The sequence below is a fragment of the Carex rostrata genome, chromosome 34 (genome assembly GCF_964058835.1).
Source record: "Carex rostrata chromosome 34, lpCarRost1.2, whole genome shotgun sequence".
Classification (NCBI taxonomy): Eukaryota; Viridiplantae; Streptophyta; class Magnoliopsida; order Poales; family Cyperaceae; genus Carex; species Carex rostrata.
In genome coordinates this window covers 859,915-879,177 of record NC_135951.1, presented here as the reverse complement: position 1 = coordinate 879,177, position 19,263 = coordinate 859,915, and the positions used below count along the sequence as shown (strand labels likewise).

At 33.1% G+C, this 19,263-nt stretch overlaps 2 protein-coding genes across 5 annotated transcripts; one reads left to right on the top strand and one right to left on the bottom strand.

Moving 5' to 3' along the window:
* Positions 1 to 10,868: 10,868 nt before the first annotated feature.
* Positions 10,869 to 16,804, top strand: LOC144549184 (regulatory protein viviparous-1-like). 4 transcript variants are annotated; one of them, XM_078297912.1, is made up of 7 exons: positions 10,869 to 12,564; positions 13,008 to 13,424; positions 14,011 to 14,106; positions 14,220 to 14,317; positions 15,546 to 15,592; positions 15,683 to 15,759; positions 16,500 to 16,804. In XM_078297912.1, exons 1-7 carry the CDS (start codon positions 11,803 to 11,805, stop codon positions 16,587 to 16,589), a joined length of 1,587 nt encoding a protein of 528 aa, XP_078154038.1. In that variant the 5' UTR covers positions 10,869 to 11,802; the 3' UTR covers positions 16,590 to 16,804. The 4 variants fall into 4 exon arrangements, with proteins under 4 accessions (XP_078154038.1, XP_078154037.1, XP_078154040.1 ...); XM_078297911.1 differs by having other exon boundaries at positions 10,871 to 12,564; positions 14,217 to 14,317; XM_078297913.1 differs by having other exon boundaries at positions 10,873 to 12,519; positions 14,217 to 14,317.
* A 255-nt stretch (positions 16,805 to 17,059) lies between these two features.
* Positions 17,060 to 18,525, bottom strand: LOC144549188 (receptor kinase-like protein Xa21). The gene is made up of 2 exons (XM_078297922.1): positions 18,263 to 18,525; positions 17,060 to 17,803 (listed from the first exon to the last, which is right to left on the bottom strand). The coding sequence occupies exons 1-2, from the start codon at positions 18,492 to 18,494 to the stop codon at positions 17,550 to 17,552; spliced, it is 486 nt and encodes a 161-aa protein (XP_078154048.1). The 5' UTR covers positions 18,495 to 18,525; the 3' UTR covers positions 17,060 to 17,549.
* Positions 18,526 to 19,263: the final 738 nt, after the last annotated feature.

Below are 19,263 nucleotides of genomic sequence, written 5' to 3'. Positions count from 1 at the left end.
ATTAATTGGAGGCTGATAATTAACCCCGCACCTCCCACCCCGCAATTAACCCCGCACAAAATGCCAAAAAACTCCAGCTGTCATTTTTTTTTTCATAAGGTATTAATACTTACGTACATAAGTATTTATCTCTAAGAACGAAAGTATTTATCTCTAAGTACGAAAGTATTTAAGGGACCATGCACATTTTTTTCATGGAGGGTGGGGGGAATCTCATTTCATCCCCCCACCATCCCCCCACTCTATCTCTCTCCAAATTAGTTTGATCTCATTTCGATCTCGTTTGTATTTCTCACGATTTATGAAAAATTTTGCGAATCTAAAATCACGAACGCTTTTTACGTAATTTTCTCTTTCAAATGAGATCCATGATGACATACTTTCGGACAACTCGTTACAGAAGTATTTATCCCTCATCATGCAAGTATTTATATCTATACAGACATATGAAAATGTTACTATCAATTATTATAAGTATTTATACTGACATATGAAAGTATTAATATCGTGTATTATAAGCAGTGTTTTAAATAGCGTGCTATAGCGGCGCTATAGCGCCGCTATAGCGTTTTCCAACCAAAAAAGCTATGGCGCTATGCCCAAATAGCGCCGCTATAGCGCGCTATTCCGCGCTATAGCGCGCTATTCCGCGCTATTCCGCGCTATAGCGCGCTATTCCGCGCTATTCCGCGCTATTCCGCGCTATAGCGCCGCTATTTGAGCATAGCGCGATTTTTTTAACCCGTACGCTATTTCGCGATAAACGCTATTTAAACCATTGATTATAAGTATTTATACTGACATATGAAAGTATTAATATCATGTATTATAAGTATTTATACTGACATATGAAAGTATTACTATCAATTATTATAAGTATTTATACTGACATATGAAACTATTAATATCAATTATTATAAGTATTTATACTGACATATGAAAGTATTAATATCATGTATTGTAAGTTTTTATACTGATATATGAAAATATTAATATCATGTATTATAAGTATTATATGCAAAAAAATACTTTCAAGTATAGATATAAATACTTACACGATGAGGGATAAATACTTCTGTAACGACTTGCTCGAAAGTATGTCATCATGGATCTCATTTGAAAGAGAAAATTACGTAGAAAACGTTCGTGGTTTTAGATTCGCAAAATTTTTCATAGATTGTGAGAAATGTGGACGAGATTGAAATGAGATAAAAAAAACTCATCTCTAAAAACGTGCATGGTCCCCCCATGTGATTTGAGATTCCCCCCACCCTCCATGAAAAAAATGTGCATGGTCCCTTAAATACTTTCGTACTTAGAGATAAATACTTTCGTTCTTAGAGATAAATACTTATGTACGTAAGTATTAATACCTTATGAAAAAAAAAATGACAGCTGGAGTTTTTTGGCATTTTGTGCGGGGTTAATTGCGGGGTGGGAGGTGCGGGGTTAATTATCAGCCTCCAAAAAAAAATGGTTTGTATTGTAAATGTTTTCGGCGTGCTTGTAGTCTTTCAACAACCTGTTTAGTATATTCGCTTCTTTGTGGCAGAGAGAGTGAGGATTATATGGTTCTTTTGTCATTGATGATTGTATTTATATATAGTTCAAAATAAAACTCTTGATGGAGATACTATTAATTGTTTGGTCAGAAAGTTCATTTTGTGCTGCGTTTGTTCTCAAATTGAACCTTATTCAAATTGCATTAGGTGCATCGATCTATACATTTTTTAATTAATTTGAGCCGTATTAAAATTGTGTGGGAGTTCCGCATGAATTATCATGCATTTTATACTTGATTATTCTTATTATAAGTATCTTAACCAAGAGCAATGACTTTCTTTGTGCTGGGTGCATGATTTGCTGCCATCGGAATTTCCTCTATTAATTAAGGTTGTCGTTTTAATCGGATCCAAATCCTAAGTAGACACAACCCAAAAAGAAAGAATGATGTGGCATAATCATGATAACCTTGCAGAAATCTTGATGATGTTTAAAACTTAGATCTGGCGGAAAGATTCCTGAGGTGACTTAACAAAACAGTAAAATCAGAAGTCACTGTTGAATCAGTGATTTTCAAAGTGGCTTAATAAATAGTAAAAAAATTCAGAAAAATGTAAAATTTGGTCACCAAATACATTTCAATATAGAGATCACATTTAATGGTTCAAATTGATTTTTTGGATTTTGAAATTTCAAATTTGGACTGGTAGCACTTTGACCCATATGTTATCGAAATCATATTAGTCACTCTCAGCATATATATATATGAGTAACTAGGGTGCTCTTAAGTTTTAGTGAGCTTAACTCTAAAACTCATCAAATTGATTTCAAATGACGAATCCGAACCGTTGAAACCCGCCTACCTTACTTGTGATGCATCTACATGTGAAATTTTTAAACATTCGAATTAATTTAGTATAAAGTCAAGCGGTCAAAATTTAGGATTTCTTTTTTTTTCCTAAATCCGGAATATTTTTTTCCGGATTTAGAATTTTGTTTTTTTTAGGGAATTTTTTTTTCCGAAATTTTTTTTTTTAGATTCATTTTTTTTCATTTTTTAGTTTTTATTTATAATTTATTTATTTTTTGTATTGAAGTATTACAAATATTTAATATATTTTTTAAAAAATTGATGGAATACTATATAATTTGATTTATTAGAAAGACTGCTACAAATAATCTGGATCAACATTTTTCATGCCGGATTTTTTACGGCCTTAAAAAAAATAATATAATATAATATATGTATATGTATATATATATGTATATGTATATGTATATGTATATGTATATATAATAATATATATATATATATATAGAGTTAGGCTGGGGTGCTATGGATAGCATAGAGGCCTCTATGCTACGGCTCAATATTCAACTTTTCAAAATCCAAACGGTCGATCCGAACCATTCATCTTATTCTCCATATTAATATCTGCTTGGAGACGAAATTTTACATTTTTCTGAATTTTTTTACTATTTATTAAGTATTTTACAAAATTGTTGATCCAACGGTGGCTGCACAAAACAGTAAAACCGTTGGATTAGCGATTTTTAAAGTGGCTTAATAAATAGTAAAAAAATTCAGAAAATTATAAAATTTGGTCTCCAAGCAGATATTAATATGGAGAATAAGATGAACGGTTCGGATCGACCGTTTGGATTTTGAAAACTTGAATATTGAGCCGTAGCATAGAGGCCACTATGCTATCCATAGCACCCCAGCCTAACTCTCTCTCTCTATATATATATATATATATATATATATGTATGTATATATAATATAATATATATGTTAAAATTTTTATTCAACCCGAATCGTTCAACAAAAAATTTTATTCGATCCGAACCGTTCAAAAAACAATGATTTTCTACCCATCTTAAAAAATAGTAAATTTTTTTCAAAAATTATAAAATTTCATCCCTAACCATATTTTAATATGGATATCATGTTGAACGGTTCGGATCGACAATTTAGACTTTGAATATGAAGAAAATGAAGATATAAAATATGAGGTATGATGAGGTATAAAAAAAATGAGGCATTGGAACCCTCGTTTAGTGCCTCAAAAATTCAGTTTAAGTTTTCGTTCAATGGTAGACATTCAACGATCGGTATTTTCAAAGTTTTCAAAGTCCAAACAGTCGATCCAAACCGTTCAACATGATGGATATTTTAAAATGTTCTTGCAGATCAAATTTTACATTTTTCTAAATTTTGTTACTATTTATTAAGATGGGTAGAAAAATTCAATGGTCTGAATATAGCGATTTTATTAAATACTTAATAAGTAGTAAAAAAATTCAAAAAAAATATAAAATTTGATATGCAAGCACATTTTAACATATATATATTATAGAGTTAGGCTAATATGACACTAGTGTTATATGAAACTAAATAACACCACATCTTAAACCCTTAGATTTGCTTTAAGATTCGTACAAAATGAAGTGCTTGAAAAGTAAAAGCAGATAGTACGAATCTTAAAGCAGATCTAAGGGTTTAAGATGTGGTGTTATTTAGTTTCATATAACACTAGTGTCATATTAGCCTAACTCTATATTATATTATATATACATATACATATGTTAGTTTGTAATAATCTAGAAGTCAATAATACGATAATTAATCATAAAAGCTTTGTTCATGAATTGAATGTTTATCATTTTGTTGCCTTGAGTATTATTGCATTTATGGATCATTTCGAGTTCATGACTGAAATTGTGAAACTCCATAATATAGATGATATATACTCTTAATCTTAAAAGGTCACTAACCAAGGTAATTAGCAGGAACACTAATTACCGCTATAAGGTTAGTATGTGGATTGAAAGATGGTTAAGTTTTACAAACCATTTGACACGAGATGTCATTTTAATCACATAGATACATGTTCTAGGAACATGGTATTTGACAGACCCCGAATGAAACATTAAATAGAATTGTGTTCGTGTCATTTATGTTTTTCATTCAGTGTCAAAGTTCTACAGTATGAGGTATTTATCGTTCCCACTAAGAAATATATATGTGTGAGTGTTATCTAACACTGTCCGTAAAAAACAGTCATAACGGTAGCATTTCGATATATATAGCTTAGCTGAGGAAGTGATAGTCTACCAAGAATACTACTTGTCCCTCGTATCTCTATACGAGTTATAGCATCACTGGGCCCCTTGATAGAGTTAGATTATCTGCATGCAGTATAATTACAAGAGTAATTATATTTGATAATCTACTCAAGATCAAGAAAAGATACAGTTAGCAAGGATGACACACATCTACCTTGAAACTGATCTGATAGCTATGAGGCAGAAGAGCTGACACAAGTAAATTGTTTACTGGATCGTGATATTGTACAGTACAGCATCATCTGTGTAATTGGATGGTCATGATGTGTTGCCAGACGCCACCCATGATTATAGAAGTTAAAAAGGTTTTAACTCTATTTACCAACATAACACAGATCCTATTGGGTCACACCATATAGGAGTTAATCGGAGAATCTTATTTTGATTGATTATAAATTGGTTATGATCAATGATAAGATGGTTATAATTAATTATACGTGATATAATTAAATTATAAATGTCATTTGGAATGACAAGCAGAAACAACGGTTAATTTATAAACGTACACGTTACGTTGTATAAAAGTTACCGAACAACAACCGAAAATAAATATAATTGTATATGACAATTATATATATTTGGTTTGGATTTTAATTTGTTAATTATGGGTTTGATTTATGGATTTAAAAGCCCAAAATAATCAAAGCCTTAATTAAAATTAAAAGCCCAAAGTCAAAGCCCAAAATCAAAGCCCAACACTATTCATGCCTTAATGGACCAAGGGTATTTTGGTCTTTTTACCTTGGTGCCGACTTCCCTTGGCTTGACATGTGTCATGAAAGGTGGCAAGGGTATTTTGGTCATTTCACATGATAAAAGGATGAGGTGTCAAGGGTTTTTGGTAAATAGATTTGTTTTGAGGGGTATTTCGGTCTTTTGCGAACCTCCTCAAAACACTATAAATAGAGGGGTGAGGGTAGAGAGAAAAAACTACTAATTCACGTGTTAATCTGATTACTTCGTTAATCGGTTCTTTCTCTCTTCCTTGATTTCGGTTGTTTCGAGATTAGGAAATAGTATATTTTGTGTAATCCTGCGGTTTAGCTTTTAAAGCAAAACCGAGTTACTTCGGGACACAAATATATATTTATTTCATTATTTTCTCGATGAATAGTGTTTCTGCAGAATTCCGCAGTTTATGGTACTTCTGGCAGAAGAAGTAAATCGCTCTCCGGGTAGTCCTGGTGGATAACCAATAGAGGTATCACACGTGTGATACTGCGAGTCGATTCCATCCCTGGTGAGGCTCTACTCGCTCGGTCTGCATTCCAACTGAGATTTGGAATCAAGGTATAAACTGTTATATTAATCTATTTAATTTGTAAATAGATTTAATGCTTTAGAAAATCAATTATGGAATAGATCTGTAAATGGGATTGAATGAATCTTCTTGATTCATTTAATCCATAGCTTAAGTTAGATGTAAAAATTTTGTTTTACTCTTTCCGCAGCTTAAGCTAATTAAATGGGTTTGAACCGTTCACGAAAACCCAACAACATATACATATATTATATTATATTATATTAATTTTTCTTACGGCCATAAAAAATCCGGCATGAAAAATGTTGATCCAGATTATTTGTAGCAGTCTTTCGAATAAATCAAATTATATAGTATTCCATCTATTTTTTTAAAAATATATTAAATATTTGTAATACATCAATACAAAAAATAAATAAATTATAAATAAAAAATGAAAAATGAAAAAAAAGAACCCAAAAAAAAAATTCCTAAAAAAAAAATTTTCGGAAAAAAAAATTTCCTAAAAAAAAAAAAAATCCTAAATCCGGAAAAAATTATTCCGGATTTAGGAAAAAAAAAAGAAATTCTAAATCTGGAAAAAATTATTCCGGATTTAGAATCCAATTTCCGGAAATTTTTTTTCCGGAAATTTTCCAGTTTGGATAGTTTTCGAAAAAAACAAGCGGTTTGGTTAGTTTTTTAAATTTATATATTTTTTTGGATATAAATAAAAAAAATCGGTATATGAGCCTACGGTATTTTTGACGTGATATGGAGCATATATATTTTGTATAGAGTCACATTTTTTGTATGTTTTAATTATTCTTTTTTACTTACGGATATGTTGTTAACTAATAATTACAGAAGCAATATTAATTGTTATCATTTAAATTACTTTCTATGCATCCGAAAATTCAAATTGAACTCCTAATAATTATGCTCTATACATTGATAAAAAAAAAATTTCCAAAAAAAGTACGGATTTTTTTCATGCATGGATAAAATTTTCATAATGAGATGCATTTGTTAAGAACGGATTAAGACTTATGCAACAAAAAATCTTTAAGAGAACCAAATATATGTATGAGTTTTTTTTGTTGTGAATGAGATCGAATCAATTCAAAATAAATTATGCAAAACAAATTCAGTTAGAGCGAACCAAATTATTATTTTTTTTTAAATTCCATCTTAAAAAATTTCAATGAAATTAACAAAAAATGTGTATTTTTATGATTAATCTTCTTATTTTAGTTTAATCGAGCAAACCAAAAATAAGTTTGATTTGTTTGGTTCGGTTTTAATTTGGTTTAAAAATTTGTTCCTATCGGTCCAGTTGTATTTTTAAAAATCGAATAAAATTTTAATTTGTCTATTTTATTAAATCGAACTTAATCAACCAACACTCCTAATAGCATGAAATCAATGTTTTTTAAGGCTTTACATATAAATAACAAACAATAGATGCAGAATCAAGTAACCTCAAAATTAGAGTTTGATCCCGACGATCCGATCTGCTTTTGCACGAATATTAAAGAAATTATAGTCAAAACCATAAAATAGACAGTATATCATAGATCGTTCTACCATACTTGACGGATTTTATGTGAGGAACTGCTTTACGAAAATTTGGAGCAAAAATTTTAACAGAACAATTTTAACTTAATGCAGTGCATGAACTGTACAATCAAAACAGCAACCCATATAATTCGCGCTAAATACAGCTGGAAACGCTCTGTTAATATATTTACCCGAAATTGGGAAGAATTGCACGAGTGCGTATCCTCTGAGATAGGCAGATAGCGCAGCTGCGCAGGGAGCCAGTATTATATTTGTTTTAGGATTCGTGCATTATGTATTTGAACGGTTGAGATTTTGCAAAAAATAACTCAAAGTTTGAGGTATCTAAGAGGATGCGAATTCGAATGTAAACTAATAATCCGGATAGTGATCGGACGGTCCCGATCTAAACTTAAATATAAGACAGTAACTCAAATTTTGTGTTTTAATTCTAACCGTCCGATCTGGACCCGGCCAATCTAGTATCTTGCCTAAACAGATCTGACGGTGGGAATCTAAAATCAAAATTTGAGTTACTTTAGGTGAATTGAATTCTGAACTACACTGGATTCGAATGTGAAGTAATCAAATCGGTAAATAGTTCTCTCCAGTCGGATTCCTCTCTAGCGCGGCGGTGTCGATACCATGTCGCCGCTACCCGCTCCAGCGCCGAGACCAACGCTCTCGACTTGTACTGCAGTGTCACCAAGCAAGCGAGGTTTCCAGAGTTGTTATTTACACATCCAGCTCTTTCTTTCAATTTCTCCTTTTGATGAAACCTAGAGCTATGGTATGGATTTCTTCCTAGGCGTCATACACACTGCGTAATCTTGCAATTCTTTTCAACTACAACTATAATTTTCCAATGTTTTTTTTTTCAATTATTAAGAATTTGCTTCATTAAGTTTAGATTGAATAGAAAGGGTTTATAATTTGGGGAGAAATTTGCGTCCTGATGGATTTCTCTACCATCCAATCCGCTTTAAGATCCGTGCGAGCTAATCTGCACTAAGCTTGACGTGAATGCGCACGGATATTGAAGGATGATCTTTATATGAAAATGTAATTGCAAATTAAATTATATATTTTTTTCGAAATTTTTTTTTTAGATAAGTAGAAAATCACTACTTTTGAATGGTCTAGCATCTTTAGATCAAGTGATTTTCTACCTATCTAAAATAATAGTAAAAAATTGCTAAAAAATTTAAAATTTGATCTAAAGTACAGACCAATGTGTGCCATGCATAGTTCCATAGTCTCACTTTAGTCAATGATATATAAGAGAGAATAGAATCTTTATCTACCATTTCTTGACCATTACTTGTGAAGAAACAGTATCTGATGATGGTATTGCCAGGTCATGTTGAGTTGTACTGAGACGTGGTTATCCTGGTGCAAAGAAAACCCGGTATACAACCTGGTAGATTCTGGCAAAACCATGTTTGTCACGTTCTGAAACTACTAGAGAGAACATTTTAAAGCTAATTTGGAATCTCTACTGGAAAGAACATGTTACAGTTCAAGCAGGTTGTGGAGTCACCAAATTGGCAATGCTTTCTAAGGTACGTGGCAATATTGTTGTAACATACATGGTTGATTTGTTGATAAGACTGAGGCTACGGTACTTCGCAGAGCATGGAACTGTCCGTGCAATGGATTCAACCATCTGAAAGTAGTGATTTTCTACCTATTTAAAAAATTCTAACAAAAATATAAAATTGGGTCTCCAAGTACATTTTTCTTATGGAAGCCAAGTTGAGTGGTTCGGATTGGACTGTTTGGACTCTGGAAACAAAGACATAGATCCATAGCACGGACTGATCTGTGCTTTGCAAAGTACTATAGCTGCTGTAATGTTTTAGAAAGAAACAGTTCAAAAAAAAGTTTGATTTCATGACATGGATTTCATAGTCAATGGATTCCAGGTTTTGCTCTAGATCTAGACAGTTTCAAATAAGGGTTGTATAAGTGATTTGCTAACGTACCAAGTACCAGTAAATATAAACAATAGTACTGGTGAATCATAGCTCTATGACCTCATGTGTCAGTTGAAACAATTCACAATGAGAGAATATTTTTTTACCAGTTTCATTCTGTGCAAAACAGGAGAGAGATCTAACATGCAATTTTTGTGGCATGTCAGGTTAAGTTTAGGCCACAGCAGATCAAGCATGGCAGGTCTCTATTTGGCCATGGACCCAGGTATGTAATTCGCCTATCTAATAATAGTTGAACAAATGTATGTACGTGTACCAGACCTACCAGACCAAGCGTATACTGGTGCAGACTCACCATATAAATTTTCTATATGAAGAGATGTATGTTTAATAAGTCAAAATGGAAAATAAATATGATAATGGTTGATATGCTCGATAGTTAAAATAATTTATTGTCCGAAAAAAAGGATATCCCTAATTTCATGAATCTTCACATCAATGTGTTTGAAATGATTATCATGTGGGTTGGTGTTATAATTATCCGAGTACTATCATGTTTTGAATAGTAAATGTGCACTGAACTTAAAGCAAAATTTTGTGGTAATCGGAAGTAAAGTCAGGAAATTATTACAATCTAGGTTTGAATGAGTTGATATTTATTAATATTTCAGAACTGATGCCTTTGACAAACAGTAAAGTCAAGAGATATAGAATCGAGTTAAGAATTCATTGTCGCTTAGTTTTAATACATTTAAAACCATTGATGAACAAAGACCATTTTAGTGCGAAGCTAAAATGTACCTTGATTTAAATTTGAAAATAGTTCATAAATGCATGAGAGATGAGAAGGCATGAATGCATGCATTTAAATATACTTGATAGTATTGTCAAGATTTGAAAATGGGATATTGTGGTTATTCTTTTAAGAAACCGGCACAGAAAAAGATATTCTTATTTTCGGTGCACAGTATCTAAACCATAAATTTAGATTATCATCTTACCAAATTTGTAATAATTTCACTCAAACCTAGAATGGAGATTAAAATTAAATAAGTTATTAAAGACCTTTTTTTTGCTCAAGTATTATTGAAGAGTATGGCTAATATAACATCAGTGTCATTTCAGTCTATCTAACACTAACTCTAAAACCTATTAAATCGAGTTCAAATGGTGAATCCAAACCGTTCAAACCGATCTACTTCATTAGTTGTGCGTTTACATGTAAAGTTTATAAGTTTTTGAGTTTATTTGGTATCAAGTCAAGCGGTCAAATGTGTGAGTTTTTAAGTTAATTTTAATACATTCATTTTTCAATTTTTTTGCTGCTTGATTTGATACTAAAATACTCGAAAATATAAAAAGTTTGCATGTAAATGCATCACTCATAAAGTAAATTAGTTTGAACGGTTTGGATTCACCATTTAAACTCGATTTGATAAGTTTTGGAGTTGGTGTTATATAGACTGAAATGGCACTGATGTTATATTAGCCATACTCATTATTGAACTAGCAATACAAATAATTTTCTGATAATTATCTAGGTATTCACTGTTCCTATCAAGGATGCACTAATTTATTGAGAAATTGTGCAAATCAAGCTGCTGGCGCTAAAACATTTATGGTCAGTTTAAGTGGTTTCAAAATTAAATCTTGCTAAACATAATTAAGAATTACTAGATATTTAGTTGAAGCAAACACAAAGTTGCCACTATTTGAATTTCAATTGAATTTTCATTAGATGATGATGTTAATTGCAAAACGATAATATTGACAAATAATTATAACAGTCAATGATGAAGTGAATCCAAAGACGATACAGCCGATGCACATAGCATTAAATTAAGAATTTATTATCTATAATTTGGCAATAGTATTAATATTGATGATGAAAACAAATATGTAAATGTGAAGCCAGCTTGAATTTGCACCGATACAGATGGTGGAATTAAATTAAGAATTTATTACGCCAACAATTGGACTAAAAAAATAAATTGATTGTTTTTTCTGCTTTGCGTACAAATATGTAAAAGTGATTATACGAACCTTATCAAAAAGAGAAAATATGATTAAATCTGGCCAATTTCGATAAAATAAATTTTGTTCAATAAGGAACCCTATTGGTTGCCAGAATAAATTAACAAGCTTGCTATTACCTATTTAGTCGAATCCACTTCCCTTGGCACGAATTACTGTGTGCATCTTAAAAGCCTTTTTCCATAAAGAAAAAGGCGAACTGTAACTGAAGGTGAACCTTAAATCTCACTTCCCCACTCTCTCTCTCTCTCTCTCTCTCTCCACAATTGATGTTGGAGAGAACAAAAACTCAGAAACTATCAAACCCCTCCTGATAAAGAAGAAAACCAGAATCAAAGCCATAATTCGAAAGAAAACATTCTAAATCAATACCAAGTCGGGGATCAAGCTCAAAATTTAATGGTGATCCAAGATTTGATGGCTGGATTTGATGCCATATCTTCTTTGGATGGTGAGGATTTCATCACCTCTGATGAGGCATTTGCATCTCCACCTTACTTCAACTCCCTCCCTTCTCCTTCCTTTTTGCTTCCGGAACACTTTATAAACAACCCACCTGCCAACTCCTATGCCTCTTTTGCTTTCTCTTCGTCTTTTCTTCGAGTCCCCAATTGTGTCCCAATATCTCTCCCCCGATTCTCCTCAGAGATAACCATGCAATCCCCAGTAACCTCTCCTAATCCTGTAGCCGAGATGCAACTTGGCGTGAACTCCTATGACGAGTTCCAATTCCCGGTTGATGTTCTTATGTTAGATGAACTGGGTGTACGCAACATCCAACCTTCCAATTTTGACCCGTTGAATAACAGCAGCGGAATAATAGAAGGGGAAGAGAAGGAAAGTGATGATGATGTGTCAAAGTTTATTGTTGAGTGGTTAAAGAGAAACAATGATATTATTTCTCTTGAAGACCTTCGCTCGATACGCCTAAAGAAATCTACCATAGAGTGTGTGGTGCGCCGCCTTGGGCCAGGCCCACATGGCCGCATGCAATTGGTGCAAGTTATTCTTGCGTGGGTGCAAAACCACCATCTTAAAAAGAAAAAGCAGAGGTTGCTGGAACCTCACCAATCAGATGTAATTGCATGGGGGAACCCTTTGTCGCTCTTTAATCAGGTCTCCTTCCTTTGTATAATTAATTACGGATTAAGAAATCTCAAGGTTCGATCTTGAAGGTGTCAGTCAAAAACAAAATTCAAATCTGCTTTTTACTCTTGTATAAAATACGCCATGAAATGTTAATACTTTTAGTTCTAAGTTATTTACACTTGTTTGTTTGTATATTGTGGGGCGAATCTTAATGCAACCCAAAAGGTGCTTCACCCCTATGATTTGAATTTTTTTAATTATATATATTGAAATTTAATTGAATTTTTTTTTTTCTAAATTTTTATATAGTTCAGCCCCCCCTCATGAAATATCAAATGTGTGCTTGTAGCCTAGTGGTTACAATCTCACATTGTGATTGTATAGACTTAAGGTTCAAATCCCACCTACCACATATTAAACATTTTTGCATTTTACGTTTCAGCCCCCCAATCTAAATTATTGAAACTATTGTAATTCATGGTTACAACAACCGATCCGCATTGATTTTTACGCAGGGTTGCAGCACTAATAGTGGAGTTGTTAACAGCGACCCGTTTCACACCGGGATACAACCAATTCAATGTTGCTCAGCCCCAATCAATCCCTTGTATTACCAAGAGGAGAACATGGCAAGCGTGTCATCGGCCAAAAGAGAAGCTCAAGAAAAGCGAATGGCACGAAAAAGGAGGATGGCATCACTCAGACAAAGCCGTGCACTGGCACAGAGTGGCCCCACAGTGCAGTGTGTATCAGTTGAACAAGGAAAAATTGATTCTGGGAATTGGGCGTTTTGGTCTACTGAGGCTGTGAATTCTCACAAAGGGATGGAATTAACAGATCCAGGTCTGCTATCAGGTGGGTCCAGTTCTAATTCACAGACAAGGCAAACCATGCATGCGGCGAGTGGAGATTCTGGCACAGTGAGGCAACAGGTGCATGCGTGTTCTTTTAGTCTACTCTGGTTTAGTTGATTTACATATATAAGGTTCTAATTATTTTTATTGAACATCATCTTTAATTGGTTTTCTTCTTGTTCAATGCTAAATTGCAAAGGCTAGTGAGTGAGGCTGTGGTACTATGCATAGTGCGGATTGGTCCGTACTATGGATTAATTTTTCCTCTTTTAAATCTGAACCGTTAAACATGATTTTCATATCAAAATGTACATTTAGATCAAATTTTATATATGTTTTTTTTAGGTAGATAGAAAATCACTACATCACAGTGATTTTCTACCTATCTAAAAAAATAGTAAAAAAAATTCTAAAAAATGTAAAATTTAGTCCGCAAGTGTATTTTCATATGAAAATCATGTTGAATGGTTCAGATGGACTATTTGGACTTTGAAAATGGAAATTTTTATCCATAGTACGGACCAATCCGCGCTATGCATTGCACTATAGACTCACTCAATTCTTATTTTCGAGATGCAAAGGTGCAATTTGTTCCTCATTTCCTTTCTATTTCTTAATTATACGCAAGTTGAATTCTACCCCCTTGTCTTTTGTGCACGCACAGGATCTGAAGTTTCACGACATGAACTTGAAGTTTCTTCTCCAGAAGGTGTTGAAGCGAAGTGATGTTGGAAGCATTGGACGAATTGTGATACCCAAAGTGAGTATTAATTTAATTAGTTAATCATTCTGATGTGCCTTTGCATCACTTCAAGTTCTAAGAAATAATCTGGGTTTTTGTATATTTTGTTTACTTGAATTGCAAAACAGAAGGAAGCAGAAATTCATTTGCCAGTGTTGGAATCAAAAGATGGCATCACTATTCCAATGGAGGATATCAGGACATCACAAGTCTGGGAAATACGTTACAGGTGAATAATACATATATTTTTTTTGTTTAATTCAATTCTCTTGTACTTTTTTTTTTTTGAAGGTTAACAGTTGAAATGCTGATGAAATAATAAAATACACTTGTAAGGGTTGAGGGTTTAGAACATCACATAGTAACAAGTGAGATATTTTTCTTCATGTACCATAGACAGCATAAATGTTCTTCTGTTAAATACAGAAATATATATATTTTTATTTAGAAATTATTTTTCAGATCAACAAAGAATACATACTACACAAGCTCCAAAAATTGTCTTCTTTCCTGGATAAACCCAATGGACACTGTAATTATCTAACAAATCCTGAGATATTTTTATCAGTATTTATTTTGACTGGTGCAGTTTGTTGCCACAGTTTGGCTAATTACATATGAGATGGACTGTGGTGCTATTGGAAGTGAAGTCCTTGTTTATTACTTCCCGCACATATTTTGCAATTTCAAGGTCAAAACAGTTGATCCGAACTGTTCAACATGATCTCCATGTTAAAATGTGCTTGGAGATCATATTTTATATTTTTTTGAAAAAAATTAACTATTTTTTTAGAATTTTCAAAAATCAGTCTTTATGGTCCAAAATTTTCTGAATAACAGTGACATTCAAAAATAAAAATAAAAATAGTAAACAATTTCCAAAAAAAATGTAAAATTTGGTCTCCAAGTGCATTGTAATATGGAAATCATGTTTAATAGTTCGGATCGACTGTTTAAACTCTGAAAACGAATATATGGGCAAGAAGTAAATCATGGACTTTACTTCCCAAAGCACGATAGTACACCTCATTAGATACACTTCTATATGAATTTACTAATCTCTTCCGTGATTTGTTGATTAAGAAGGGAAAATAAAAGATTCAGAACTGCACTCATAAGCATCAGAGACTGAATTTGCACTTCCTTTTTTTCCCCTTTTTCTTATACTTTTTTGGGCACAACTGCCTGTAGACTTGCACTTGTTTCATTAGGTGACTACTCATTTGTGTGAAATATCTGACTCTTGAACAATTTGGGTACTGATGGCCTGGATATAAATTTATATATATGCAGTTATTATCAAACTTATCGTTCTGTCCCAAAATAAAAACAGTTTTAAGTAGGAACAATTAGAATAGAACAAATTTATACCAACATTCCCTGTGAGTCCTCCAAACTCATCGCTACTTTGTAACTATTCAATTTTTATTGATAAAATGAAACCTGATCTACTGCAGGTTCTGGCCAAACAACAAGAGCAGGATGTATGTCCTAGAGAACACAGGCATGCTTGAAAATTGCTCTCTCTCTGGGTCTGTTTTAGATTTTTAATTTTGCCATGTGCCTAAACAAACCAAACAAATCAATCTTGTAGGGAATTTTATTCATTCAAATGGGCTAGATGAAGGCGATTTGATAGTGATCTACTCTGATTTGAAGTTTGGCAAATATGTAATGTTTCTGGATTTTCTTTATAATATTTTAGTATTGGTAACTTTTGCATCCATCATCAGTCCATGCCCTTCGCAAGAACTTTTAATTTCCTGTACACTACTTTAACTAGTACTAAGGGATGATGTAGCAAACCACATTTCCCAAGTACTTATTTTTGACACTTGATTGCATTCATGCATGGTACTTAAATTATTGGTCTTAGATCTCGCATTCTGCTTTTGTTGCCCCTGATAGTCTTGTTAAATTGTTTTTTGAGTGAGGCTATGGTACTATGCATAGTGCGGATTGGTCTATGCTATGGATTAATATCTTCATTTTCAAAATCCAAATTGTCGACCTAAGCCGTTTAACTTGATCTCCATATGAAAATATACATGCAGACTAAATTTTATATTTTTTTAGCTTTTCTTTTTACTATTTTTTTTTAGATAGGTAGAAATCACTATTGAATGGTCTAGAATCTTTAGATCAAGTGATTTTGTACCTATCTAAAAAATAGTTAAAAAAGTTATAAAAAATAAAAAATTTGATTTACAAGTGCATTTTTTCATATGGTTATCATGTTGAGCTGTTCATATCAACTATTTGAACTTCAAAAACAGAGATATTGATCCATAGTATGGACCAATCCGCGCTATGCATAGTATCGTAGTCTCACTCTTGTTTTATTTTTGTATTTCTTTGGCTAATAGCTTGAATATACTGATAAATTGTTTTTATTGGGCCAATAAATTTAGATGATAAAGGGAGTGAAAATTAGAAAGCTGCAAGCCAAACAAGGCACCGCCAAAGGGAAACGCGGAGATCGAATCTGTGCACCTATCTGAGGCTGCTCCATGAACTCATTGAATGTGCAGGGAAATTGAGGAGAGATTGTTTGCTGATTTAAAACCTAGACTGTTAACTGCATGTGTTTGTGTGTTTACCTCCAAAGCATAGGCTGGAGTTGAATATCATTTGTTTTGGGACCAGGGACTTGTCTATTTGGTACCTATGTTATGTTATGAACTCATGATTTATTGCTATATTTTGCACTCTTGTCTATATCATTTCAGCCAGGATCAAAAGTAGAAAATTTGGATTGGGTTTTGGAGACCTGTCATGGCCTGTTTCTATTAACTGTGTTTGTAAGTCCTACATAGATACGGTCCGGTAACCGTGTACAAAGTAATTCTTATTCATACACGACGTTCATTGACACAGTTGTGTAACTCTATTTCATTAGCCTGGACTGTGTATGGTTGCGTTTTCTATACTAGTGTTGTAAACAAGTAGAAGAAACCTACAAATAAAACCACTTAAACTCTTGACTTGTCTGTAAACAAGTTGGAACGATGGGAAAATTGAAAGGAATAATTAATCAAACTTTATTGTGTTTCAATGTATATGTGTAGAGATTAAAAATAAATGTGGAAGTTGAAATGATGTGTTTCAATTTATATGGAGAGATTTGGAGGTTAAGAGAGAGAGATCATGAAAGAAAATGGTGACATGAAACTAAGAGTGAACATTTTTTTGTGGAGATGGATGCTTTCTTTATGCACACAATGGTAAGTGACAACATTTATATCCTTAATTAAAAATTTATTCTACTATCTCATTGCTATTTCCTACTTCAGTCCCTCAAAATTGTAGTTATAACTTCCACTGACAAATATTTCCTACTTCAATGTGTCACTTTTGATCTCTCATCTCAGCAGATTCATTTGAGCCCAATTCAACTCTTTGACAACTTCTTTGATCCCAATGCGATCTTTTGGTGACAACTTGGAGCACAAGAGACCCAATCAAATCACTGAACCCAAGCAATCGTCAATGACCTCTGCATTTGCATTCTCTCCTCCATCATTTACTAGAAACAATCTGTGGTCAATTATTTTAGTAACACGATCGGAGAAAGCCATCTCAACATGTTTGTGGAGGTTCAATCCGTTTCTGAATCTTTCATCAGTAGGGCTTATGCCAGTAAACATCTCAAGCACTAGAATGCCATATCTATATGCATCTCCTTCAATCGATGCCTGACCTCCCATGCCGTATTCTAAAAAAAATGACAACTTACAATCATACCCTTCTACAAATTATGCCCCAAGATCAGTAATATATTGTTGTTTTTCCTTTTCAATTCAAACATACAACTATACAAGTCGTGCTATATATTGTGGGAAAAAGGAATTGACCTCCTTTTATTTTAACTATGTATATTACCAAGGTTAATTAGATGCATTGATTTAATTTGGCCCTCTTAAAAGCTTGTAGTAACTTACTATTCACATATCAATTTAACAGCTAGGAGCTAACCAGGTTTGGTACCATCTATTAAGATAATTAAAACAACATATAAGACAGCAAATTTTGTTGAACCCATTTATTCTGTACCATGATAGGGTACAAAAAGTCGAAATAAATAATAAACACACACTTCTGTAAGCTTGTATGTAACTAATTATACCTATATAGTAAACATAAAAATTAAATTCTCATAATAATAAGTTTGTACCTGGGGGAATATAACCGATGGAACCTCTAAGTCCAACTGTACTTCCAGTCAACAGAGAAGACGTAGAATCAGATTGAACCAAAAATCTGGCAAGTCGAAAATCACCGACATGTGCAGTCATGTCATCGTCTAAAAGTACATTGCTAGGTTTAAGATCATAATGTACAATTGGAGCGGGCCCATGGTTACGAAGATAGTCTGAAGCTGTCGCAACATCGATTGTTATATTCATCCTCTGGATGAGGCTGAGACTCCTAAATGGCCTATTTCAACACGGGTTGGGATGCAACCATGCTTCTAAGCTGTCATTAGGCATCAACTCAAAAATCAAAGCTTTAAAATCATTACCATGGTGATTTGTGCTTGAGCATGAACTTAAAACTTTGATAAGGTTTATGTGTCTGACTTTTCTTAGTACCTCACATTCAGAGAAGAAACTTGTACAAGCACCTTGCTGATTGAGATTTAGTACCTTCACATCAACCGTTGTCACATTCTCAAAACTCATAGGAGCTTTGTAAACAACTCCAAAAGTACCTCTTCCAATTAGATTCTCCGATGAAAAATGATCCGTAGCTCTAAGAATAACATTGTACGATACCTTTTTATACTCAAATTTTTTTGCCATAAATGGTAGGGGATTATTCATATATCCTTTGGTTATATAATGACAATGGAATAGTGGTTCTTCTTTTGGCTATATCTAAACCACAATTGGGTAGATGCATTTCAGGTATTCTACCACAAAGTTTTGAATTTCCTCTTATGTGTACTGCACTGGCATTCCTAAAAGCCCTATCTTTCGGCAATTCCCCCTCAAAATTGTTGAAAGAAATATTCAAATTCGGAAGTTTCATCTGACCAATAAAGGCAGGTACTGGACCAGATAAACACTAGTGGAAAAACTGGAATCAGGATCGGCCTATCTGGATCGGTTATATGGGACAACCGATCCTAATAAGTATCTGGATCGGTTTATTTAACAAAACCGATCCTAAAAA

Coding starts and splice junctions, on each gene's coding strand:
- LOC144549184 (XM_078297911.1), top strand. CDS start 11,803: ATGGTGATCCAAGATTTGATGGCTGGATTTGATGCCATATCTTCTTTG. Junction 14,318..15,545: donor GTCTGGGAAATACGTTACAG/GTGAATAATACA, acceptor GATCTACTGCAG/GTTCTGGCCAAACAACAAGA. Junction 15,760..16,499: donor ATTTGAAGTTTGGCAAATAT/GTAATGTTTCTG, acceptor CAATAAATTTAG/ATGATAAAGGGAGTGAAAAT.
- LOC144549188 (XM_078297922.1), bottom strand. CDS start 18,494: ATGAATATAACAATCGATGTTGCGACAGCTTCAGACTATCTTCGTAAC. Junction 17,804..18,262: donor CATCGGTTATATTCCCCCAG/GTACAAACTTAT, acceptor CATTTTTTTTAG/AATACGGCATGGGAGGTCAG.